A 27,090-nucleotide genomic window follows, 5' to 3' on the forward strand; every position below is an offset into this window, starting at 1 on the left:
GAGAAGTCGGAAGCTGTTCAGAATGGGGCTTGTCGTTTCATTTCGCAAAATTACAATTATCGTTCCAGTGTATTCGAACTCAAGAACGAAATTTCGCTCCATCCGTTGCAAATTCGTAGTGACATTGCCCTTCTATCTTTCGCAAATACGTCCATGCCATTGATTCATCGCCAGCACATCTACAACGTCCCTCCTCCTTATCACATAGATTACATAACGACAGCTAAGCCCGCATTTATGGCAACACACATGCTTTTAACTTCTCATCACTCCCGCGTGCCATCTGTCTCTGGAACGATCTTCCGGACTGCAACGCCCTGCAGGGTAATCATGATACCTTTCACAAATATCTACTCAAGTACTTCATTGATAACGCTTAGCAGGTCATTTATGTACTCACGACGCATATAACTTCGTTTTCAGCTGCTTTAGACTATTGCCTCTTTGGTTCTGTTGGTGCGCAGCTTTGCTCATGTACGCCTTATATACTCTTTTGCTTTTGTATTACTTTTTGTGCACTTCCCCTATTTTTGTTCCATGACGCATAGTTGGTTTTTACTTTTATCTCTTTTTGTGAATTGCGATATCGTATCTGAACTCACCTGTTCTTTGTGCTTTGCTGTACTTTACTATGTTTTTTTTATTTCTAACTTATTTTGCACGAACTTCTGTATTTGACCCCCCTTACTCCTCTCCGGAGGCCTCTAAGGTATCTGTAAATAAATAAATATCTTCATCGGGCTGAATTCTTGACAGAACAGTGGCCGGAGAGACAAGTGTAATTTCCAACGGCGAGGTTTGCTCGGGATGTTTGGCTCTGAGGACGACGGGCTAATAATGACTCGCAAATGATCGCTTCAACGTTGGTTATCCAAAAACCTCGTTTAAAACCGGTAAAATCAAATGGGGAGTTAAAGCATAAATCTAACCCACTCATTTTACCAGAGGTTGAGGCGATGTAAGCGCGCTTTAAAGTTTCGAGCATTTGAGCAGGCATACATTTTTCGGCAAAAAAAAAACATGTAATACTGTCTTCAGTATATGCCTGCTCACGTCCCTCATCAGGACGTTTACAGTTTACAGTAATATCAGGGCGTTTACAGTTCATAACATACGCAAAGTTTGAGTAACAAAATTAGAAACCAAATGTATATGTATAACGCATCCACTGCCACAACGCGTCAAATGTCTCTGCTTTGTGTGACACTGTCTCACCCTAATAAAACAAACGAAAGCAAAGAAAAGCTGCTACAAGAAAGTCATCCTAAAAATAGAGCGCATCCTAAAGCATCATGCGTGATCCCAATATAGATGAATACACTTCTACGCCGGTAACATTCCAAGGGCAAATAGTTGAAACACCCTTCAAACGGGTGTGATTTTTTTATGTGATTGCGGTTGCTTTACTTGCAATTCACCTATTGTCATAATTCTTTGCCGGTCATACCGCCGTAATAATGAAAATTTCTTGGCGCAATTAACTAAGCAAATTTCTCTTCTCTAGTTGTCGAAAGCAGATGTAAGCATGAGATACTTTGCAGAACCCGTGTAGCACGGACTGCAATCGATCATGGATGATTCTAGTCGTATTCTTCAAAAGAGACTCCTCGATTGGTCACACTCTACACTACACTATAGAGCACGTCGGCAGTCAACTTTACTGAAGCTTTGAATTAGCCAGAGACACACATGTTCACACGTACATGGTGCAGGCCCGTAGGAAAGAGCAAAAATGTTTTATTGCAATGAAAACCTTGCCACCTCACTGACTCTTTTTGTGACGAATGCTTCGCGTCCTAAGTCTTCCGAGGGATGAGTAAAGCCTCGATGAAGACATGCAATAGCTCTGGCACATAGAATGTTAAGGTACTGCCGCCAGAACCTGGTCGTCGCGTTAGTAGCTTTCAGAAGCCGGCACTACTGGCTTCCACTCTCGCCGCCGGTTGCCTTAGCACGCTCCAAGCTGTTTATCATTCGGACTGAGGGGCTCAGAAAGTTTAGCTGACTCCGGACTGCCTCGCTTCTCGTGCGATGTTCACATGCGTATGCAGAAAATTTCAGATAAAAGCACGTTATGCTTAAAACCGAGCCTCATCATATTATCCCCCTGAAGCCCCTGCTTGAGCGAAAAAGTAACAGTCATAAGCAGCAAGCTATTTTAACACGGACTCCTTAGAAGCTGCGACCTGCCGGAGGGACGTAACGGGAGTGCAGACCACAAACAATCGTCCATGACAATCTTTTGGTCTGCGGAGAAACTGCAAACAATTCCGGCACCAGATATATCGCAGTTAGGAAAAACGTTCACGACCGCTCTGTAGTGCACACTTTTCGAATCTATGTGGAACGGCACATATTTAATTCGGTGAAGACGCAGTAAACGAAGAGCTCGAGCAATGGTTGTCGACAGCGCGTTGTATACTTTCCGATGTATACTCAAAGTTCGCAGAACTAACGACAAACAATTTTTGCGCAAAAATACTACCTCAGGATTTCAACAAACGTTATAAATGAAGGCTTTTGAGCAGAATATTGCAGATGATTGCCACGAAGAAACGTTAAAAGTAGAGGTGCTTAATTTGGTAGAGCTGCTTCAGGATCCTGAGAACATATTCCTTGTCTTTACTGGGTCGGGTTTGGGTGCGCAAAACATTATTATGAGAATGTCCCAACTAGCCCCACAACGCATATTACTGGGATCACCTCCTGCATTTTAACCGCACAGACTTAGAGCGATGCCATCTCCTCCTGCTGCCGAAGCGACGTGACACCTGTCAGGAGAAACAGCGAAAGAGAAAAAGCGACTTTAGAAGTTACTGACGCCGACTTGACGTTTCATGAAGTCTGATTAAAAAAATCTTTTATTGGGCCTTGTTAAGTACTTCTTACACATTATTTCCTTCATTACTGGTGGTGCCAGGGTGGTAATAGTTCATTTGAGCTGCTCCGAAAACCCAGCCACTAGCCCGCAGCTCGATAAGCTCCAGCAGCATCTTCAGCTCATCAGCAGGCACGCCTTGCTCATAAATGAACCTGAACGCGAAGCTCTTTATCAGTGCATCCAGGCAGAAAGGGGCCACGAGGTCAATGCTCTTTCCAGCTGTCAGAAGCGTCTGGTAGATATATTGCATCTGCAAAGAAAATAATATTTCTGATAACACTCAGCAATGTTATTACCAATGTTACTGGCGCCCACTGGTAGCGAAAAGAAGCGTTTCGGCAGCCTAGTTTTCATTTCAACGTGAATGTCTATGTTCGCTCAAGCGCTCAGATTAACTGCGTCAGTTGATGTCCTGCTTATGTGAAGTAGGTTCTCCAGTAGCTTAAAAAATTATGATTTTCGCTAGCTGTCATAGTCAGCAAATCAAATTCCACGGGCCCGGGCGCCTATAAGGGGGGTGCAGCGAGTAGTACTAGGACAGCGTTTTCTGCTCTCTTCATGAACAGATTTTTATGGTGGCATCCTCTTTCGCCGCCTGAAAACAAAAACCTGAACGCCTGAATGCCATTCGCGCTTAGCTACACTGAACCATTCACCTAACAGCTCTTGTAAATTAACCTGAGCTGTGCAATCGATACTGCTTAGCTGCTTCCTAAATTTTATTATCTCGCGCTTTTCATCTGCGCATTTACAATTACTGAAAACTGCAAAATTCGTCGTGCGCCTTCGCAGTTTTCTCCACATTTTCTAAAAAACAGCGAAAAATAAAGCTTTCTTCTACAAGGCTTCATATTTGAGTTACCTTGGTGCCCTGGCTGTGTACATTATTTCCCGTTAGAAAGATTATTACCTCTGGTGACAAATGGTTTTCTCAGATGATGAAGCTATACATGATAGAGCGCTACAGGCGCATGACGGAAAGAACGAGTCCAAAGTATCTGCAGAAACAGTGCGATATTGTCGGTGCAGAAAACAATTAATGCCATGCATAGCGCTATAGCAGGGGTCACTAAAAAGTCACCAGCCGAGCCTTGCTTTGTGGCCCGCTGGTCCTGTGGATTTCAGACTGTTCTAGACATAGATTAATTGCTTCTACTTGGTTGCTCTCTTACCACGTGAACATATAAATCTACTCAAGAAAAAAAACAAAAAAATGAATAAAAAAGAAAAGGCGGGTTAGGGCAGACGAGGGCTTGTTTTTGTCGATGGTGTTCAACTACTTGTTTTAGTTTTAGCTCTTTTTGAATGATTCTTCGTTACTTATATTTGCATTTGTTACCTTTTACCTTGGACTCTATTTTATCCTCTCCGCGTTTAGGCAGTGGACGATGTTTAGAGGAGAGGCTGAACCCCATGACACCTTTTTCACCGAAGTTCGAAGAAAACTAGCAAGAAATCACGCTGCAATGTTTGAAGGCACATAACGTTTCTGCTTAGGTAAGTTCTGAGATGGGAGTATAGTCACGTGAGTGTCCACTGGCATATCTGTCAACCCGGAAAAACAATTAAAGGTTGCTTGACGTAACTAACGCTTGGCAGTATGTCATGCAGCCATTCCTGACTGATGCCTGGGGTAATAGTTGGGATAATAATTGCGAAGACTTTCTGGTCACACTGACCATGGCGCCGCTTTGCGTTCCGGATGAGGGCATCATCTCGGAGCAACAGGAACACAGAAGCACCCCGAGAGCAGAGGAGATTTCCCGGAGCTCCCTTTGACTGGCCATCTCCCCGGTCGTCATCGCCACGAGCAGTTGGGCAACGAAGGAGAGGCAATGTATCTCGCTACGCTGTAGTCGCCGCTCAGTCCCGATGGCGGTGCACTGCTGAATGACGCTCGGCAACTCGTATATTTCACCAAGGAAGGATTCCAGGAAAGATCTTTTTGTCTCTTTCTGCGATAGATGCGGTTGGATATCCAATGACATTGACGAAGGTGAGCCCCTTCGTTCAATGGCATATGAAGAGAAAGTATTCACCTATGCCTCGGTTCGAAATAAATCCTGTGGCGTGTAATTCATGGAGGGTGCAAGTATCAAACGTTTGGTTGCGAAGTGAACACCTTTAAATACTTGCAGATAGTAATGCAGGAAGGGCAAATTAAAAACTTGCACTTCTTGACAAAACCAATATTTAAAATTGATAAGTTTTACATTACTCAACATCTCCACCCTTCATTCAAGTGATAAGACCTAGCGCGCAATAAATAGGGGAAGTATAATTATTCAGCAGTAGTAGAGCAATGAACTCTTGTGTAGTGTTGTAACGTGTACATTTATATGAAATAACAAGTGCATCGGAATAAAAAATGACAATACGATGGTTTAGTTTATTGCTCACACAGTGCCGGAACTCACTGAATCTTTTTGTGAAGAACTGCAAGGCTACCAGACATCTCCTTAGTGGCAAAGTGACATGAAATGTTGCTATCACAGCACGCCAAGCATCTCACTGCTTGAAAAACACAACAAGACAGCTCACGAAGCGGACGAATTGTGGCAGCCCATGCTACACCCCGACATGGACACAGCTTTCCAAGCCCTCTCACCCTTACTGAGGGCAAAGCGCCGGAGATGGAATGTCAGAGAAAACGCAGCGTTCTTCGTGGAATGAATCCAGCTTGCCGCTTTACTTAAGTACCACAGCAGGATAGAAATACTGTTCCTACCGGAAGACGCGAAAGCGAAACTAGGCCGTAAAAGACAGCATGCAAACCACGCTATGCCAGGTCATCGGGTGTTCACTCAGAGGCGCTTGCCTCTGTCGTTCTCTTCAAATACGCAGGCTATGGGTTCTAAAAATGGGGAAACTGTGTGCGATAAAGGCAACCTTGTGAAGCAACGCATGCACGAGTAGCTCCTTCCCAATTTCCTCTGTCCTCTCGAAGCCCCGTACCCCTTCGTGACAAGACTATGGCGTCAACAGCGCTTACTTCGCTGGCGCGTTCACAGCTACTCTGTCCTGCGTATTGGCATGATCCACTAATTGCTCGCTTGACACTTTTTGGTCGAGAACACAGCGGTCAGTTTCTATAACTGTCAACACAATGATGTAATGCATTAATGTCCGTGCCGCCGCAGTGGCTCAGTGGTTATGGCGCTCGGCTGCTGACGCGAAAAATGCGTGTTCGATTCCGCCCGCTGCGGTCGAATTTCGATGGAGGCGAAATTATTAAGGCCCGTTTCCTGTGCGATGTCAGTGCACGTTTAAAAACCGTAGGTGGTCGAAATTTCCGAAGCCCTTCACTAGGGCGCCACTCAACCTGAGTCGCTTTGGGACGTTAAACCGCCATAAACCATAACCCAAACCAAGCATTAACGTCCTGTCAGGGATAGAAGAGCCCATGGTACGTGCGAGCGCCAGAAAACAATGTTTTCCCAACGCCGCTATAATTTTGTACCATCGAGCATATTCCTTCTAGAAGGGACGGTCGTTTGAGATTGTCCCAGGAACGGTGTTTTAATTGTTTAGCTCGTTACGCGAAGCAACGCTTCAGCAGCCCGCAGCAGGGGGCTTGAACTGACTTCTAAGAAGAAATGCCGGCTGCTGATGCCTCAAAGTAGTAGCATATGCCCGGAAGTTAGTGGCGGAGAGCATACGCCAGATTGTCAACTCATCGTATGAGACTCCTTCTCTCCCTTCAAGTACCTGCCTTTTTGCCGCTTGCTCACCGTGAATTCAACGAACAAAGAACGAACCTAATCTGCGGTGCGCGAGATGATAGCGCTCGTGAACGTGCTGCAAACTCAGAGATGGTTTTCCGCGACTCCAGATGAAAAATATTTGCAAATTTTTAAGCTTATTTTATACGGCCTTCGGGCTCATATCATTGCGATTTGGCATTTATAGATTCTATAAAGGCTTTTGGCACTTCTCTTTCTATTATAATAAAAGAAAGAGGAACACAGCTGTTCAGTACTCGAGAGTTTTCCGATAATAAATATATCAGCAAGTGGTCTTTAAACAATTAAATTAAACAGACTAAAATATTAAACCTACTGTTGCACAAGGCTCCGTTTTGAGCCTCACAGTTTTTTTCGGCTGTAGAAAGTAACAGTTCTCTCAAAATTCGGTGTACGCAAGTGATAAAAAGATGAAAAAAAAATAGTAACTCATTTTGACATTATGGTAAACAACCACTTACGTTCAACAAAAAAAAGAAATAATTTTTTTTACTCAATAACTTGTGTTTATCAAGTGTTGTTAGTGCCTTAATATTGTGACGAAGAAAAAGAAGCTGGCAGTTGTGCGTGATGGAGCGCTCGCTTAGGGCAGAAGCCATTAAATTATCTCCCTGCCATTGTTCATCTCGTCTCATTTTTCGGTTGGCCGCTACGTAACAATTTGTGAAGGTGCCGGGTAATCATCGCCATCCTGGTCCTAGAGCTTCAGCGTCCTGCGCCGCCGTGGTAATCGGTAGTGTGTACCCCAGCACACCAGACTTGAAGCGACCTCGCCGCTCAGCCCACCCAGTCCCCAGCCCCGACCACAAGACACGCCGAAATGACGACGCTGCCGCGACCAGAACCTATGACCCGACCGACCCGAGACGATGCCCACACGCGAGGACACCGTTCCCCTGCCGAGGACACCGTTCAATGCGTCCAAGGGCCTCGGCCGTCGGCTCCTGACAACCTGCGGCCCGGATGCTTGCGAAAGGGGACTCATTCGCTCATCTCTCTCATTGTGGCTGCCAGCACTTCACCGCCTTCCCATTTGTGTTGTGCCGTTGCCGAAGCCCATCACCATTTCGCGCGTGTCTTTGTCGGTGCCTTCTGCTATTCACTATCGGGACAATCGCTTGGTGGCCCCGGACAATATGACGATGACGACGAATCTGCAGTGGCGCGGGACGGAGCGCTTGCGCAAGGCCAGCGGCCATTCAATCATCTCATTCCCATCGTTCATCTCGTCTCAATCTTTGCCTGGCCGCCACGTAACAATATTCCTCACTTACTTTTATTTCTACGCTGATAACAATGGACCCATTATTTGCTTTTGCCATAAATACTAGGGGATTATATTTGATACAATTTAATTTGGGGTAAACAGGTACATGTTTTCTGCACAAAGATTGCTTACTCTGGTTATACTTTGTTGGCAGCGTGGCGGTTCCCATGCATTCATCTTCGATTATTTTATTTTTTACTGTCGCAGCAATCTATTCACTTCAGTCAGTCATGGAGGGCAACTGACACAATATTTTTGGCAGCACAGATTAAATTCAAAAAATTTGTTCTGGCATCTGTGTAGTCTCGTCTTCGTATAGTTCCAGCAATTAAGTCTTTGGTGCACGTGAAGTAATGTCGTTTGCACATTTAAACGACCACAAATTATATATCGTTATTAATACTTTTTATTACCAAATACCCCCTACATATATGTGCGGTTGGTTACTCGTCCGTAATACCAGCGATGCTGGAAATGGGAATTCTAATCTTCGTGTGTCTCGCAATATGTTCCCGGAAACACGAATTGGTTTTATGGGAGGAAAAATTTGGCAGGCGTTACTGGCTGAAACAAAAGAAGAAATGATTTCAATAAGTTTAGTTGAAGCCAAGATCGCAACAATAATTTCTTCACAATGTACCTATATCGGGTGAACTATTTGTTAATTACTATATTACCCCGTTGCCAAGGTTTATTGGCTGCTGATCCAAGTATCAACGTAGAATATTTCCTGAAGTGAAATCTAACTTCTTGAAAAGTGCATTTTTCCGGAAGAGTTTATTAGAGCGGATTAGGACTGCAAGGATTACGTTTGTAGTCTGTCTGCCTACAACTAAATGTCACCAGAGGCACTTGAGACTGATTACGTGTCAGAAAGCGTAAGTCCGCCCGCTCACGTTACGACCGCCGTCGCCGTGCATCGACTCGAGCTGCTGCTGACTCACGGGTTAAGCGGTGAGCCAATGCTCTGCGATGGCATGTGCTACCACTGGCGGGACTTGTGCGATCTAGGTTGCTCCTCGAGAGCAACCTCGAGCGGCCAATCATTAATTGAACTACCAGTGCCCTGGGGTGGCAGGTGCTGCCCCCGATAGAGCTTGTGCGACCGAATTGGCTCTTCTCGAGCAACTTCGCATGACCAATAGTAAATTCAACTGGCAGAGCCCTGGGGTGGCAGGTGCACCCAGCTTCCAAGAAGTACCTGTAGCAGTCTTCTCAGTGGAAGTATCTAGACACACCTGAGCCTCTTAACGACCACGTGCGAAAGAACGCGGGACGAGAGAACCCGGGAAAGAACGCCAGCGGAACTAACAATGTTAGCTTTCATGATAACCTTTCTTAATATAACGACAATGTGATGTATAACTTGGCGCTGTCTATATATACCATCTCGATTAGAACGCTTCCAGGCCTGATAGGTTTTGAGCTCTGTGGTTGTGGTGAATATATTTCAGTAGTTTGGGAAAGCAGTCTGTACACATATATAATGAAAGTAATTAGAACATAGCATGACAAGTGATGGAGAGAATTCTTGATTGCCGGTACTTTGGATTCTATTATTCATTAGCACCCTAGTTTTTACGCTAGATTGTTTCCGCACCTTGTTTATTGAGGCATGGGGATTACTCTTAAGAGCATTACTATTGTAAAGGGACGACCGTGCACAGTTCAAGCAGCGCAGAGAAGACGAGAGAAAAATACACTAATTGGCGTAAACGACCGTACCGTAGCCAACGACCGTACCGCGTTTCGACTACTGAGCGCCGCGTCAGCAGTGAGCATGTCGGCTTCAGCGCTGCATTGTACAGCCCTCTCAGAGCTCTTGCTCTGCTTACGAGAAAAGTTGGCTCCGTCAGGTTCTGTGTGAACTACCGCCTTCTTCACAAGATCACTCGCAAGGTTCTTTATCCTCTACCCCGAATTTGCGGCGCACTGGACTGCTTGCAGGAAACGGAGCACTTTTCGTCCCTCGAATTATACTTCGGCTACTGGCAAGTCCCGATGGCTACCACTGACAGGCCGAAAACTGTGATCTTCACGCCAGGCGGATTGTATGAATTCAATGTGGTGCTATCGGCCTATGTCGTGCCTATCATATGATATTTGGCCTAGGCCGATTCGAGAGAATAATGGAAATGTGTCTGTGTTATATGGATGACAGTTTCCTTTTTTTTCAAAAGATTTCCCTTCCCACGTACAGCGTCTTCAGCGCGTACTCTTTTATAATATGTTATTCGTATCTTAAGAAGGTATTAACTATTTTGGTTTGTTGCCAGGAACTGAAAGCCATCTTTAAAAAAGAGTGGCATCTTCATTTAACACTGAGTGAATCAGACTTTTTGGAGCTGTAAGGATGAAGAGCTCACGACAATCTAGCGTAACTGCCAGCTCCACGCTTATCTCATACTGAAACTCCCTAGTATGGCTGCGCGCGAAGAGTGGTCGATGCATCTAAACGGAGGGAAGTGCAAGGAGTAGTGTTTTATTTCATACTGGCACTATTCGCACTGCATATGTTTTAAAGTCTTCCAATTTGTCTGCCCGGTCACTTAACGTGGCATTGATGTGAACAACACTTCGGACTTTATTTGTAAACGTCGCGTTTGATATGGTGTTCGCGAAGTAAAATGCTTCTCTCGACGCCTGGGTCGCCAATAATTTTTGGCCACCCTTGCTACAATCTTCCATACAAAACAGATCTTTACTCTGGACAAAAATATAATTGTAATAAAATTTCACTAATTAAATATCTGGCCACATTAAAATGACAGTCCTGTTTCAATCGCTGCCAAATAATTCAACTAACATTATTATTTCTAGTCGGACTTGACAGCCCTGGATTTGGGTCCTGTGGTGCAGAGCTTCCTCACCGCTCTTCGACAGCTAAAATTGCAGAACTCTTAAGAATACTTACGTGCTGTGAGTGAGAAAGTATTTGTCTCGCATCATAGCCCACTAGTTAGCTATTTCTACTTACTAGCTAGTAAGTAGGACTATTATCTGGAAGGCCTTTCCGGTAAAGGCCTGTAGGCCAAAGACCTTAGGATGAAGGCTTTTGAAAAGACCACAAGACATAGGAGTAGTTAAAAAGTTCTACTTTAACCGCACCACCACGTCTCTTCCGGTTTAGCTAACCTCTCTTCCGATATTATGATGTCTCTTCCGGTTCCGGAACTGCAGTGAGGTGACCATCCCGCCGGTGTGTACTGAGCCTCTTGCGTGTTGTAGACACCGGGAGAGGTGTGAGGCCATATTCAATCGACTCTCCTTCGCCCTTCAAGCCATCTTTCTTTGCTTCTACCTGTACATAACGCTTTCCTGTAGCGCCGTCACGCCACTCCTCTTGACGAAGTCGCATAGTGCACTCCGAGAGACACAGTCTGGAGACCATGTTCTCACTTCGAACTAAAAAGCAGTCTCCCCAAGTAAAGCCTAAAAGTGAAGTTCTATCATTTTAGTAGAGCCTTGGTTATGCGAGACAAATGCGCATTGCGTCCATTCGTCGCTTACTCTGATGATTCCAATGCAGAAAGAAGTAGCACGCTCGTGGGTCCGGGCGTCAGCCTTGATCCTTGACCACAAAACATCGACGAGTAACTCCATCTGCCATCCTGTCAACGCATCCGGGTCTGTGGAAATCAAAGTTTGGTGTGGTCATAGCTAATGTTTGAAAATTCAAGTCGCAGTAGAAAAAAGAGACGCCAGCACTGGAAAGAAAAAGCACTGCCTATAGCGTCTTTTTTATTCTGTCTTCCCGTTCCTTTTATTCTAAAGGGCTTTGATTTTGGAGAATGTCATACCAACTGGCCCAGCAACTTGGTTATGACACATGTCGAGAAAGAACGAAATAAATGCACAAATTTGCAGACGCTAAAGTTAATAGGGATATGCTTAATCGTGCGTGTAATTAACCATTTGCATAGATTTCGCTCGGACACTACTTCTGGGACTTTATAACCAAAAAAAAAACAAAATAAAGACAATTATTTTGTGAACAACACCCTTGAACGCTATCAACAAATCATTGTTGGGACAAAGGAGAAGTTAAGGGCTGAAAACAAGTTGGGAAGTCTTCATGGCACCCACGCATTGGTTGCTCGACGCTGTAGGAACTGCGCTCTTTCTAATATCACGTATTTACTTCGAGAGATGGATAGTTCAGCACAAAAATTACGAGGATTTATGAAGGGTAGCCGTTAGAAACTTGAGGTACAGTTTTTTTCACTTAGAAGCAACCTTATTGGCTAAGATTGGGAGTAGCTGCGGGATGAAGCATTATTGTTCCTTCCATTATATAAATAGGGCGATAAGAAAGGTTTCACACTGAAAAGAGAAGCACCCAAGGGTGCAGCAAGGAACTTTCAGTGCGGGATCAAGTCCCTGTTATTATCAAGAGATAAGCTTAGCTCTGTGGTAGTTATAACTCCACCCTCGCTGCACAATAGAGTGCTCCAAGGCAGTGGTAGTTTTCGAAGGGGCGCCATATGGGTGACGAGAAGAAGATCTGTGTTAAAATGGAAGATTCCTTTCCTCTTCTATCTCGTTGTGCGGCGGCTGAGCGGCTGGGTTTGGGCAGCTGGCATTAGGCTTGAAAGCCAAGTATATTTATCCACTTTTGGCGCGTGTTAAACCAGCATGATTCCCTTCCAGGAATACAGGCCGCAGAGCACCCTGCTGCAAGAATATGTCTACCCGCTCAGATTTCTAGAGAAGAAACAGTAGAAAAGAAGCGTACTACACTAGGCAGTCGTACACATGCTCCCTCTTTTTGGAATTCTGCATAGGGAAAGTATAAACACGGTCTGTTTTCCTTGTTCACGCAGTGGTCAAAACTCGCTTATAATAAAAACCATCCATCAAGCAAAACCTACCTAAATGCACACAACGTGAGGCCCCTGTTGGCCCAAACCGGCCAAATTGGGCTGAGACAATGCCTCAGAAACATTTCTCGGTCCCCTTTTAGGATGTTTAGCCCTAATCGGACTACCCGCAGAAAGCTGCTATAGTACAACACGGGTTCTGGCAAAGCTAGAAAGTAGGCGTGCCCGCCTGGCGCCCACATTGGTTCCTTTTAGGGTACATGAGGCCGTGTGCAATCGAAATGCAACCTTTGTGCGAGAAAAAACGCTGCAACACCAAACAGTGCAACCGGTGCAATGCGGAAGTGAATACTAAATTGCCGCTAGCTGCTCTGAATGCACCAGCGAGCTTCCATTGATCTATCGTGTACGTTGTTATTTTGATTTTGGAATTTGTAATACCGTGCCCTTAGGTTAGACTGTCTGATCATATGTATGTTATTTCTGAGCACATTCACTGAGTTACAAAAGATTATATGTTTGTGACTCTCATTTTACGTAAATTGTGCAAAATGACCAGGCAGTACTCACAAATAACTGTGCCCCCTTCTTGGTATGCACTGGACTGCCTTTCAATCTGCGTACATCATTATAGTTCTAAATACACCCGCTGTCTCTTCACACGCAGCCAAAATGCATTATTTTCTGACAAGTTAAATTTTGAACTTTCTGTCTAAATAGGCACGCACATTATCGGGGCGATGTTGCAGTGTAAAGCACCAAGTCCACTACGCCACAATGCCATGAAGATGAAGAGAAATGATGTCAATCTGGAGGGCACTGCCCATTCATACCGCTGCCTTAAGAACTCTTGTCGCGACGGCATCTTCCGGCGGCATGAAGATACTGTGCCGAAGTACTTTCGTGGAAGAAATCAGGCTTTAATATGTCGTATTGAATGCAGTAAGACCTATTGAAGCGTTGTCTTACAATGAGGTGCCTTCCGGCAACATTACCTTTCTCTCTTGCGGAACCTTAAAAAAATGTAGTTCTTGACATACTGTGTCGCGGCAAGCGCAACAATTATTCCAGAGTAGCATGTGCTAAGCGTGTCATTACTGAGCACGGAGCACAAATACGCATCGAAGCCAGAGATTTCTATATACGTGATTTGATTTTTCAAGCCCATACCTTCAAAGGCTTTCCGCACGATGCCTTTAGCCGTGGTGTCGCCCGGCAACGTGACCCGGGGCTCGTTTTCTTGCTGCCTTGCGTTAGTTTCACCCATGAGGCAACTGTCTGGAGCACAGCAGGAGGTTCCCGCGACTGGCGGTCGTTCATCCTCCAGGACATGCTCACCGGCGCCCAGACATGATGATTGAGGCTTAAATGGTTTGACGAACACTGCAGCTTTCGTTGTTTCGAAGGCATCCGCTCTGCATTCCTATATATATCGAAGGGATCATTTTGCCACAAGGACCTTCTCACAGAATAGGTTTGCTGTATATTTGATATCCTACAAGAATAAAGTGCGTATCAGTTTACATAACATCAGCGTTTACCCTTGATAGTTGTATTTAACAGGGGCCCGTATGGTTCGAGCAGTAAGGGCCGTATTAATGGTCACCCCTTTATTTGGCGGGATGGCAACATTCTGTTTTTGAATCATTTATTTATTTACCTTTTCGTGGAATTTACAAGATTCAATGTCATTTTTTTAAGAAACATCATCGCGTATTTGGCTGCGCGGTGAACAAAAATGAGCAGTCCTGGGGCTCGGCACCTTACGTTAGGAAGCCTGCCAGCCAGCGCCTGTGATCACGGGGCTGTATGTCAACACGGTTGATTCAGTGGCACAGTGAAAAAAGGTGTGCTGTCTACTGCGTCGGGAATACATAGACAGCCGGGAGAACTGTCATAAAAGGGTGCTATGGCGGGTAGTGCTTATCACCGCCCACCACGGTATGCATATGGCAGCTGACATTCAGACACTTGGCAAGGAGCTCTGCAGGACAAAGCCACGACAGTTCTGAGAAACGTGGCCAAGTAATTTCGGTACATTGCGCTGCTACAACCGGAATTGTGCGTAAATGTCCTTACCTCGCCAAAGACGCAATCAGAATTGCCTCGCATTCTTCGTGCATCATTGCGGACATAATGGTTCACTTAGCTCCACGCTTTCCGTCATCCTTATCACGCTTCAGAAAATATGAAATTGTTTCATTGATTATCAGGTGGCAACTCATTTCTGATTTTTGTTTTCGATTCCATACAAAAAGAGTATTAATTGAAGAGCGGGCATAGTCGTTGCAATTTTGTGGATGCCACCTTTGCGGCGCAGCGCAATTCCCATGCCTAGAGACCACCACTAACAGCGCGTTGCCCCGTCAACAATTCTAGGTTTCTCTCTGTGCGATACAGCGGGTGAGTCGTCGTCGCAGATTACGCATAAAAGGAACTACCCGCCGCCATGGCTCAGTGGTTAGGGCGCTCGACTACTGATCCGGAGTTCCCGGGTTCGAACCCGACCGCGGCGGCTGCGTTTTTATGGAGGAAAAACGCTAAGGCGCCCGTGTGCTGTGCGATGTCTGTGCACGTTAAAGATCCCCAGGTGGTCGAAATTATTCCGGAGCCCTCCACTACGGCACCTCTTCTTCCTTTATTCTTTCACTGCCTCCTTCATCCCTTCCCTTACGGCGTGGTTGAGGTGTCCAACGATATATGAGACAGATACTGCGCCATTTCCTTTCCTCAAAAACCAATTATTATTATAAAAGGAACTAGTGCCGGCCCACTCACGTTCAGTACAAAGGCGCCGCTCTTTCCGAGATTTCATAAGCAGTCTTCGACCTTTTAGTATAAAAAAGCCCTTGAGACCAGGCGCTTCTATCAAGTCATTGGTAGTCATCCTCTGGCTGCACGAACGCTATAGGTTGCATCTGAGGAACCACAACAACTTTGTGGTCTTGATCAAGGCTGGCGAAGCGTATATAAAGCAATCGTAATAGCATGCTCAGATACGTCCACTTCAAGAAAAAGGCCGATGCCATTGACCTCATACTGAGAAGGAGGGAAAGCTGGGAAAGAGGTTTTAATTGTTCATTACAAAAACAACAACCCGACAACACAAGCGGTAATCGCCGGTCAACACTGTCCTGAACCAGCCACGCCCCTCTTATTCGCTGAAACTTCCTAATTTCGCGCCCAAACCTGTTAATAACCTTGCCTGTCACACATCAAAATTTTTAAGAACCTGCTCGTGAATTACCTGAAATGGTCACGCTCTATTTCCTAGACACTAATTGAGGTAAGACCCCTCTCGTTTTCACCAGATATAGCCTAATTTCCACAATCTCTGCTTATGCCTCGCCGGCGTATTTGCTGAAAAATCAAAATAATGTATTGGTTGTTTTTCAGCTCTAAAAACTGTTTAATTTAGCATCCTCATACGTATATAGATGCCGCCCACAATGCGGTTGTAAGCTTCTGTCCACGAAACTGCTTCCGAAAGCTCAGCAAGCTTCTTTGCTTAGTGGTTGGATACATGATTAGGGTACCTGGTGTGCTGCCGCAGTCGCAGAAGCTTGCGTAGGCAGTAGCCTCAGCTTCTCCGAGAATGGCTGCGGTGATTCCACTCCGAAGGCGGGTGCTATTGGTGTCGTGATCCGGCCACGCTCTCCGCCTGCTGTGCACTTGGCCGCAGCAAAAGACGCCGGCGCATCGCCACCACCTGCGTTTTCCATAGCAGAAACGTTTGGGTATCGATGCCAGAAGAGACGATTCGAAAAACCTCGTGCTATAGAAGCTTCGTTTTCTTCCCCTCTTCTATGCAACTTCTTCTTCAATCATAACATTGCTAGTCACATTGGTTGTGGCAATTTATTTTTTGTGCCTTCAAGGCCAATTCAACATCAAAATAAGCTCTGGTTTAACTACTGCTCTACCAGAATAGAGGGCGAAAGCTCTGATGCATCGGACGAATAGACGCGGCTTGGCGTCAGCAACGTTCAGTACTTTCCGAACAACTGCCAAAATCAGCTCTTCGAAGTGACTCCGTCTTCATTCCCGTCCATATTGAGGCCATCTTTGGCGACAGCAGCCTCGGTAGATGCCTTTTCGAGGTGTCGGTTGATTTCATGCTAAGTCACGTGACTTACAATGCGTTATACTGTATATGACACCATCCGTTCACCTGTTGTTACTCTTACATTTTCCTAAATAATTTTTCAGGGTCAAGCTTAAGATTACGTCCTGTGTTTAGCAATTGTAGTTATCCGTTGCAGCGAACATATCTACTGATTATTTACAGTAATTATTCTGTCTAATTAGTATCACTGAATTAGTCTAAACTTCCCCTTTCTAATGAGGTATTTCATGTGCATATTTCTTTTTTACAACTACTTATGCTCATCACCATATCAGCCTGAGTACGTCCACACAAGGGCAAAGGCCTCTCCAACATCTCTCCATTAAACCCTCTCTTTTGCAAGCTGCGGCCATTGTATCCCCGCAAGGTTCTCAACATCATCAGCCCATCTAACTTTGTGCCGCGCCCTGCTACGCTTGCCTTATCTTGAAATCCACTCTGTTACCCTTAAAGACCAGCGGTTATTTTGCTTTCGTATTACATGCCCTGCCCAGCCCATTTCACCCTCTTGATTTCGACAAAGATATCAATGACCCTAGTTTGTTCTCTCACCCACTCAGCACCCTTCTCGTCTCTTAACGTAGGTGGGCACCCTCACGAGGACGAGCCCTGATGAGGGCGTCCTCACCCTCACCTCAGAACGATTTTACTCAGTGAGGTGAGAGTGAGAGAGGATGGGCGCAAGAAAATTCGTTAGGCCGGGAGCGAGAGAAGAAATACATGAGGAGGTGAGGGCGAAGAAGGAATGATTTGATGAGGTGAGGTTGAGGGAGGACAAGATGCACTGTTTGAGGGCAAAAGTGCTGGCCCGAACCGCCTCCGGGCTACCGTTTTAAGGCGAAAGCTTTACTGGCCGCGAACTTGCGATTTCGCCGTGGTGGTGCTCCGAGGAGGCACATGACGTCTGGTTGCGGATCCGAACCGGTCTGGCTGGGCCGGCTGGCGCACTCGGTACGAAATAGAGACGTGCTCCAAGTCTCCGCCAGTGCGGTCAGAGTGCGCAGAAGCCGCCGAACACGTCTCCGGTCAAGAGCTGTTGAAGTATAGAGGGTCTCGCTTTGGCCGACGTAACACCCACTGAATAAAAAAAGAAACATGCGCCGAGGCTCGGAATCGAACCAGGGACTTTGGCGCTTGAGGCGGAGACGCTACCACTCCGCCACGACGGCTCTTTTTTTTCTTTATTGCATGGAAATAGTGCCGAAAAGAAAAGTTTAAGCACACTTACGCCACAAAAAACCAGGCCACCTTACCTCTACTCTGCATGACCACTCCTTCCAAAACATCAAAAGTCTGGGAGGCACACACATCCATCCAGTTAGGGGAGCCAGCTACGCGGCTCTTGATAGGCAGCATATACTCCCCGCACTAAAGCGCATTGTTCACGAAACAACGATTTCGACGACCGTGGTGACTCGGCGTGGCGGTCCATCATGCGGCTCTTCCAGAGAATAAATAGTCCCAGCAACATAAATAGATCATATGGCACAACACTGGTTTTCTCCACAGGCAAAAAACGGATACTGTAGGGTGTGATGTCAATGTCCTTCTTAATTGTTCGTTGTAAAATGACCCAGAACAATATAGCATCAATGCACAGATTAAAGCAATGGTCAATTGCCTCTGGTGTATTGCAAAGGCGGCAATTCACCGTCCATGGCGCAAGCATCTCCTTAGCATGAAGCCATGCCTTCAAAGGCAGATTGACGTGTGACGCTTAAAAAAGATTGTTTTCGCGGCAGAAGACATGGACATTCACCTAACATGTTTTAAAACACTGGCGTCAAGGAACCCCATAGAAGATTTTCGATACAACGGTGCAGGCAACAAATACTCTGTAAGTGCCTGAGTCATCTGCCTTCTGGAGAGGCTATACAGGTAGTCTAAAGAAAAGGCCACAGTGATGAAATTGAAGGTGTCAGCAACTTCCTCAAGGGAATCCCCATAAAGGCCCCCCCGAGTGTGTCCCGTCGGTGCGAGAAGGAAAGACAAATGAGCACTGAGACGCCTAATAAGCACAACTACTAAAAAAGGTGTTTTGACGATTTGAAAGAGAAAAAACGCAAGACAAGCTGATCCGGCTACTGATCCGGAGTTCCCGGGTTCGAACACGACCGCGGCGACTGCATTTTTATGGCGGCAAAACGCCAAGGCGCTCGTGTGCTGCGCGAAGTCAGTGCACGGTAAAGATCCCCAGGTGGTAGAAATTATTCCGGAGCCCTCCCTTACGGCTCCTCTTTCTCTCTTTCTTCTTTCACCCCTCTTTTGTTCCTTCCCTGAGACAGATATGAGACAGATACTGCGCCATTTCCTTTCCCCAAAACAAAATTATAATTATTATTATTAGACAAGCTGATGCACGAATAAGTGAACAAGGCCGATTCCACCAGACTCTAGAGAAAAAAAATAGGTTATCGCGACGCATGGGTTCCCTTTAGGAACCCGGCCCATACGAGTGTAGCAAATATTCTGTGCATCACCTGCACTTTCTTCCTCGCACCGTGGAGAAACTGCAACACATATTTAAGTTTTGCAAATAAAAAATGTTGAAGACTTGAGCCTGAGCAAACACTGATAGTTTACTCCGCCACGACGGCTCAAGGGTTAACTATGAATAAAGGCGCATCTAGTGAATGCACTCTTCCGATGCAGAAGTCTCCGTGCTTTCGCTGCGTATTTCTTGGTCTAGCAGAGATAGGCCTTCAGCAATTTTATTTTCTGTGCAGCCCTTTATGAATTCCGGTTTAAAGCTCTAGTTCTTAGGGTGAAGGTTCCGGGGAAGACGTAGTTTCGCCGTCTGGAGGTACAGGATTCAAACACGAAATGCGGGGAGCCGCACGCTTTCTCTGCCCCGCGATGTACCAGACCGCTGACAATGCTGTGCGGAAAAAACGTACTCGTCTAGGTCAATAAGCCTATATTTAAAAATTATTTAAAATTTAAGGTGAAACACCCTGTATAATGCGCTAACAGTAGGGCAGTGGCCGTGCCGGGGGGGGGGGGGGGCGAGGCTGTGGCTCCAACGGCAACCGTGGTACCGCTGTCAACATTTTAACGCGACAGCGTTAAGGAGCTCGTGTCACAAAAAAGCCCGTTTCGTAGGCGGCGTTGGCCGTGAGGGAAAAATGGCGCATCTTGGCTGACAGCTGAACCGCGCCGTAAGGTAAGGGATTTCCCTTCCCTTACGGTGCGGTACGGGTGTCCAGCGAGAATTCATATCTTGGTGGGCACCCGAACCGCGCCGTAAAAGAAGGGATAAAGGAGGGAGAAACAGAAGAAATAGAAAACTGAAAATTGAAGTTGCATTTTGAGGAAAGGCGCGGCGCTGCGCAGCCGCGGAAAACCAGTGGCTCGGTGCTACTAGTGGCGCATGCGCAGTTGTGACTAGGAAGCGAGAGAGAGAAATGCGTCGTGTGTCGTCACTGCTCCTGGCGCATGCGCAGCACGGCTCTCCTGTAATCACGCGAAACTGCTCAACCTGCGGTCAGTAAAGCATTCGCTTTATAAATGCTTCTACGAAATTGCACTGACCCGCCGCGGTGGCTGTGGTTAAGAAGCTCGTCTACTCAGCCGGAGTACCCGTGTTCGAACCAGATCGCGGAGGCCGCGTTTCGGCGGAGGTGAAACGCAAAAGGCGCCCGTGTGCTGTACGATACCAGTGCACGTTAAAGATTCCCAGGAAGTTAAAATTATGCCAGAGACCTCCACTACGGCACCTCTTTCTTCCTTTCTTATTTTGCTCCGTTCCGTTACGGCGCAGCTCGGGTGTCCAACGAGATATGTGAGACAGTTACTGCGCCATTTCCTTTCCTCAAAAACCAATTTTCATTTTTTTTCAATTCCACTGCGAAATCAAAGCCTGTTGGCGGCGTTAATAATAATAATAATAATAATTGGTTTTGGGGGGAAAGGAAATGGCGCAGTATCTGTCTCATATATCGTTGGACACCTGAACCGCGCCGTAAGGGAAGGGTAAAGGAGGGAGTGAAAGAAGAAAGGAGAGAGAGAGAGAAAACTTTTATTTCTTTCCAAGAGGTTCGCGGGGATGAAGACTTCCTGGTCGTCTTGCTTGGGTGCTGGCGACTTGAGTCTTCAAGCAAGAGTGGGCCCTCAGTCCAGGGCTCCACTGAGTTGTGCCGCTTCAGTTGCGTGCTTTACCAAGGCCCTCTGGACCTCAAGCTCGCTGCTGAAGAGACAGCTCTCCCATTGCTCCGCACTCGGTGTTTGTTGATTGTGGAATGCTATGTTTCTCTTGCATTCCCAGGTGATGTGATAGAGTGTGGGCGTACTGCCGCACCAGGGGCAGTCTGGTCTGAATTGCGTTGGTGATATCTTGTTGTATGTGTGTAGGTTAGGGAAGGTGTTCGTCTGTAGCCTACGCCATCCTACAGCCTCTTCCCTATTTAGTGCTTTGTGTGGTGATGGATATCTCTTTCTGATTCCCCTATATAGTTGTAGGGTCTCTGTGTAGCCCCCCTCGCATATGAGTAGCCGTGACTCCGAGACGATCGATAAGCCTGCTCGGTAAGTGAGCCCTCGAGCTAGACTGTCCGCCCTTTCGTTTCCTGCTACGCCTGCGTGGGCTGGCACCCAGATTATATGTTGTATGGGTATTCTTTCAGCTGAGGCTGCCGCCTCGCTGATTATTCTGAGGGCAGTGCCGCTGATATTGCCCTTCGTATAGTTTCTGCATGTTTCTTTCGAGTCCGTTAGGATATTTAGGGAGCGACCTTTTCTGTAGCCTTCGGCTATCGCTAGCGCGACGGCAATTTCTTCGGCCTCTGCTATCCCTGACACCCCTACTGAAGCGCAGGTGATAGTTTCCCCTGTACCGTTGACCACCGCTACCGCGGCTGTGCGTTTCTCTGCTCTTGCGTACATAGAAGCGTCTGTGTATAGTGTGCTTTCGGATTGGCCTAGCCTTCTGTTTATCTGTTCGGCCCTGGCTCTCCGCCTTTCTTCGTGTAGGTTGGGATCCATATTTTTAGGTAAGGGTCCCACGTTGAAAGTTCTTCTGAGGTCGTCTGGAACTTCTGTGTATCTGTCAGCCAGACCACTTGCGTTCCGACCTAGCCTTTTTAGGAGCGCCCTTCCTGTGGGGGAGCCCCTGAGCCTCGTCAATTGCGCACCCATTTGAGCCTCTGCTAGCTCGTCAAAGGTGTTGCTGACTCCGAGCTGGAGTAATTTTTCATTTGACGTGTTCCTGGGTAGGTGCAGAGCGATCTTGTAGGCCTTCCTTAGTATACAGTCGGCTTGCTCTCTTTCCGCTTTTGTTGTTGCGTGGTAGGGCAGCGAGTATGTGACCCTGCTGACGATTAGGCTGTTTACGAGTCTTAGGGTGTCGTCTTCCTTCATTCCGTATCTTCTTTGGGATACTCGGCTGATCATTCTTCCTACTTGTTCCGTGGCTTTCCTGAGCAGGGTGATGGTGTGGCTGCATTTGCGGCTACTCTGTAGCCACATGCCCAGAATGCGGATTATGTTTTTCTCCGGGATCGGTTGTCCCTCGAGGACGACGTCCAGTGGGGCTTGGGTAGGGTGTCTCCCTATTCTGATGAGCTCCGATTTTTCGGTCGAGCATTTCAGGCCCCTCTCCTTCACGTAGTCTTCTACGCAGGTGGCGGCTTCCTGTAGTCGGTCTTGTTTTTCTCCTAGCGATCCTTGGGTGATCCACACGGTTATGTCGTCGGCGTACATGGCGTGTTTGATACCCGGGATCTCTTTGAGCTTTCTTGCCAGTCTTAGCATTGACATGTTGAAGAGCACCGGCGATATGACTGAGCCTTGGGGTGTTCCTTTGCAGGGTGTGGCGAAGACGTCACTTCGCAGCTCGGCTAGCCCTACGGTCGCTGTTCGGTTGCTTAGGAAGGCCCTGATGTAGTTATGGGCTCTCCTTCCGCAGTTCGTGTCGTTTATGCCTTCCATGATGGCGGCGTGGCTTACGTTGTCGAAGGCTCCTTTGATGTCGAGGGCCATGACAACGTTTTCTCCGCTTCTCGGCATTTTTTCAAGTACTTCCTCCTTTAGCTGGAGGAGTACGTCTTGCGTGGACAGGTGGGCTCGAAACCCGTACATGCTATCAGGGTAGAGTTGGTTTCTCTCCAGGTGTGACTGAATTCTCTTCGTTATTATTCGTTCGTACATCTTGCCTAGGCACGATGTGAGGGATATCGGCCTGAGGTTTTCCACTTGTAGTTTTTTACCGGGCTTCGGAATCATCACCACGACCGCGTGTTTCCATTCGGCGGGTACTGTTCCTTCCTGCCATAGTTTATTGAGGTACGCGGTGAGCTGGTCAATAGCTCCGTCGCTTAAGTTTCTGATCAGTGAATTGCGGATTCTGTCTGCTCCTGCTGCCGTGTTTCTTGTTGCCGACCTGATCGCATCGACCACCTCTTCCCTGGTTATGGGCCTGTCCATGACGGGGTTCTCTTCGCCTTGATATTCCTCTTTGTAACACTCAACCTGGTCGTTGCCGTAGCATTTGACCCGGACCTCCTCCAGTAGTTGTTTATCTGTACCGGTGTATTGGTGCACCAGCCTTCGTATTGCTTTGCCGCTCTCCGACTTGTTTTTGCTTGGGTCCATGAGGGACTTGAGGATCTGCCACGTTCTGGCCGTGCTCAGGGTGCCGTTCAGCGCGTTGCTAAACTGCTGCCATCCTTGTCTGGCCAGCTGCGTCGCGTACTCCTCCGCCTGCTTGGTGATTTCAGCTATCTTGGTCTTGAGCTTCCTGTTCAGCTTTTGTCTTTTCCACCGTGCGGTGAGTCCGCGTCTCGCCTCCCATAGCTTGAGGAGTCGCTTATCCACCTCCGGGGCGTGTTCGGTTCGGTCCACTTCTTTGGTGTAGAGTTCCTGGACCTCCTTGAGCTGTTGGCTCCACTCCCCCACAGATACAATGTCGCCTCCTTGCATCTGTCTACAGTGGGCCCTGAAGGCGTCCCAGTCGACGAGACGGGTCTTGCCTATTTTTCGTTTTGTGTCTTCGGCTGTGATGCTGGTTTTCAGTATATAGTGGTCGCTTCCTAGGTTTTCGAGTAGGTTTTCCCACTCGACCTGTCTGGCGCCCCTCACAAAAGTCAGGTCGGGGCAAGTGTCTGGGCTGACGCTGTTACCCTGTCTGGTTGGTTGGGTTTCGTCAGTTAGGAGATCGCAATCCGTTTGCTCTGCAGCGTCGCTGATTGTTCTTCCTTTTTTATCGTCTTTGCTGTAACCCCATTTTGGGTGCTTGGCGTTGAAATCGCCTGCTATTATTAGGGTGTTGTTGCCCGCTAGTTTTCTAGCCTCTGTAAAAAGCCTGCTAAAGTCCCCATCCTTCTGCTTAGGTGGGCTGTATAGGTTGATAATAAAGGTGCTCTTGGATTGTGCTTTCTTTTTAGGTATAATCTCTGTGATCGTGTGGTCGATCCGAGTGTCCGTTATTTCGTCGTGTGCTGTGGCTACCAATTTCTTGCTTACGAGGGTCGCCGTACGGCGAGCTTCCTGACACGTATAGCCCCTCAGCGAAGGTGTGCAGTTGGTTTCCTGTAATATAATTACGTCTGGCGGGGTTCCTTTGGCATAAATGTACTGCTGCAGGAGGCCTTGTTTTTGCCTGTACCCCCTGCAGTTCCATTGCCATATCTCTAATTGTTGGAGGCGTTCTGCCATGATGGTGTACTAGGGTTGGAGTTGAGGGTTTCTGCGCCGAACCTGCGTTCGTTATATAGGCGTTCTCTAGCGTCGTTAGTCGTTCTCTGCGCGTTCTGATTCTTAATGTGTGTTCTAACGTTTTGCTCTAGAAGGGCAAATTTCTGCTGCATAAATTGCATCTGCTCTTGCGTCTGTTTCTGCATGTTCATTATGAGAGCCTCGAGCTGCCCATCTTGTGGCTGTGTTGCTTCCACCATTGGGGGTGGTGGGGTCTGAGTTTTGGGCTGTGTCTGCCCTGTCCTGATTTCGCGGAGTTCTTTAAGGACCTCGCTCAGCTGCTTTCTGAGTTGGCCTAGTTCCTGTCTGAGGGCTTTGTTCTCTTCCATTAACTGTTTCTCGCGAGTGGATTGTGTGTTTGTGTTTGAGTGCGGAGCAAAGAGCGTTTTGGGAGGGCCGTCTCCCCAGCTCACCTTGACACCGCCGGTCTTCTTTTTCTTCTGTTGCTCTTGTCCTTGCTTCTGCTCCTGTTGCTGTTGTCCCAGGGGCGGGAAGGACTCGTCCCGCTCGGATCCTCGACTCCGGCTCCGGTTGCGGCTGCGTCCGCGGCTGCCGCTGCGCCCGGATTCCTGGCTCTCGTCTCGGAACCACCGCGGCCTTCTTCTGCGGCTGCGGTCCCGGCTCTTGCGTTGCTGCTGCAGGGGGCCCCACCGCAGCTCGCACGCTGATTTGAGTCGTTGTTTGCAGTCCCTCGTGCCCGTGATGTGGTCGCCGTCACACACTAGGCACTTGGGTGTACACTGGTGGTCCGTCGTTGGGTTCTGAAGTCCGCATTGTCTGCAGACCTTGGCGTTCGGGTTTGGGCAGACGTCCATGCGATGCCCCTGTTGGCCGCAGGTGTAGCATACCTGCCTTGTTGGCCTGTACGGGTGGCACCGGTATTCGCTGCTGTGGTAGATGACAAACTTCGGAAGAGTAGGGCCGTCGAAAGTGATGAGGGCCGTGCTTGAATTTCCAAGCATTCTTGCCGTTATGACTCTGACGCCCTGGGTGCGAAGTCGTATGTGGGCCTTGAGTTCCTCGGATGTGGTTTTCGGTGCTGGGCCGTGAATAACTCCCCGTAGCGTTCCCTCCGGGGCCGCCGCGTGTGTGTTCACTGCAAAGCTTTTGCCTCCAAAGTTGATCTGCCTGATGTGCAGAACCTTCTTGGCTGCGTCTTCGTTAGCTGTGCTCACGATTATGATGTTCGAGCCGTGGCGAAGTCGGACGAGAAGATCTTCTTCCTTGCATCCTCTTCCGGTGGCCGCAACCACCGCTTCCACCACTTTGTATTGCGGTAGATCCTTGACTGCGAGTCCCCTCGGCCGGAGGACTATCTTGATGTCGTCTTTCGGGAGAGGAGGCAGTCGCAGCCTCGGCCCTCCCTCCCATTGTTTCTTCTCCGGTGCGCCAGCTGCGCTTCTTCCCGCTTCGTCGGAAGATGGCGACCTTCCTGCGCCGTTTCCCGCCAAAATTTGCGGTTTGTCGCCGCCAGTTTGGCGTCTCTTCGATTTCTTTGACTGGACGACCGCCCAGCCTTCTGCTTTGTCTGCGTCCATGCCGTTAACTTGTGGTCGTTGTAGAGTCGATGGGGTGCTGCATCCCGGGGCTTGAGTCCCTGTAGCGACGAGGCCGTCGTGGCCTCGCGGTACGTGGGTCACGTCGATGTTGTCGTGGAAGTCTTCTTCCATGTTTTCGGGCGGTTCCGTAAAAAATCCTGGTTGTCTTGTGATTGTGGGTTGTTCCTGACTCGAAGTTTTCGTTCGGGACATCGCTCCGATGCGTCTTCACCGCGGGCCGAGGCCGGGAAGGCCGTGGAGCCCCGAGCTCGTGCTAAGCCTCGTTAGGCTTAACGCCTGGCCGACCACGTGGGAACTTCAAAGTCCGATAAAATCCTAAAAAATGGACCCACCGGCTTGGAAGTGGTATCCTCGTGGTCCGCTTCACTTTCGGCGTCGGTTCCAGCAAGAATTTTGGAGATCCGTAGGGATTAACCGGGTCAGAGGACCCAAAAATCGCGGAGCGCATGTGAGGCACGTCCGTGCTCTTCGACGATCGCAGCGCCAACCAGAAGAAAGGAAGAGAGAGGTGCCGTAGTGGAGGGCTCCGGAATAATTTCGACCACCTGGGGATCTTTAACGTGCATTGATATCGCACAGCACACGGGCGCCTTGGCGTTTTTCCTCCATAAAAACGCAGCCGCCGCGGTCGGGTTCGAACCCGGGAACTCCGGATCAGTAGTCGAGCGCCCTAACCACTGAGCCACCGCGGCGGGGCTTGGCGGCGTTGGTGTGGAATTTTTCTATTTACAGTGTGAAGAGTTCAGTACAGCCGTATCTTCTTTCTATTTTCTACTTTCGCTGACACTGCGATATAGGAAACCGGTGCCGCAATGTGGTGGGCAAAGCCAACCATTGGGGTCTTACCATGAAAATAAAGCAGCAGGTTAACCACGTTGGTCTGGAGAGGTGCAGCTCTTAAACTACGCGGCACTGTCCTGTTATGGCAGGTGCTGCCTTCGGTGGGGCTTGTGAGACCCACGTTGTTCCTGAGGAATCTCTCACGTCTGATCATTCATGGAATTG

General features: G+C 47.8%; 1 protein-coding gene across 1 annotated transcript; it reads right to left on the bottom strand.

The window, feature by feature from the left end:
• Positions 1–2,843: 2,843 nt before the first annotated feature.
• Positions 2,844–16,480, bottom strand: LOC144118766 (uncharacterized). Its single transcript, XM_077651596.1, has 5 exons — positions 16,248–16,480; positions 13,882–14,134; positions 11,402–11,520; positions 4,561–4,836; positions 2,844–3,131 (listed from the first exon to the last, which is right to left on the bottom strand). The coding sequence occupies exons 1-5, from the start codon at positions 16,431–16,433 to the stop codon at positions 2,886–2,888; spliced, it is 1,080 nt and encodes a 359-aa protein (XP_077507722.1). The 5' UTR covers positions 16,434–16,480; the 3' UTR covers positions 2,844–2,885.
• Positions 16,481–27,090: the final 10,610 nt, after the last annotated feature.

This window comes from Amblyomma americanum, chromosome 2, assembly GCF_052857255.1.
Source record: "Amblyomma americanum isolate KBUSLIRL-KWMA chromosome 2, ASM5285725v1, whole genome shotgun sequence".
Classification (NCBI taxonomy): domain Eukaryota; kingdom Metazoa; phylum Arthropoda; class Arachnida; order Ixodida; family Ixodidae; genus Amblyomma; species Amblyomma americanum.

What these genes read in the sequence shown, in the direction of transcription:
- LOC144118766 (XM_077651596.1), bottom strand. Translation starts at nt 16,433, where the DNA reads ATGGAAAACGCAGGTGGTGGCGATGCGCCGGCGTCTTTTGCTGCGGCC. An exon ending in CGACTGCGGCAGCACACCAG is followed by an intron (nt 14,135 to 16,247) that starts GTACCCTAATCA and finishes CGATATATATAG; the next exon opens with GAATGCAGAGCGGATGCCTT. An exon ending in CGTGCGGAAAGCCTTTGAAG is followed by an intron (nt 11,521 to 13,881) that starts GTATGGGCTTGA and finishes TGATTTCCACAG; the next exon opens with ACCCGGATGCGTTGACAGGA.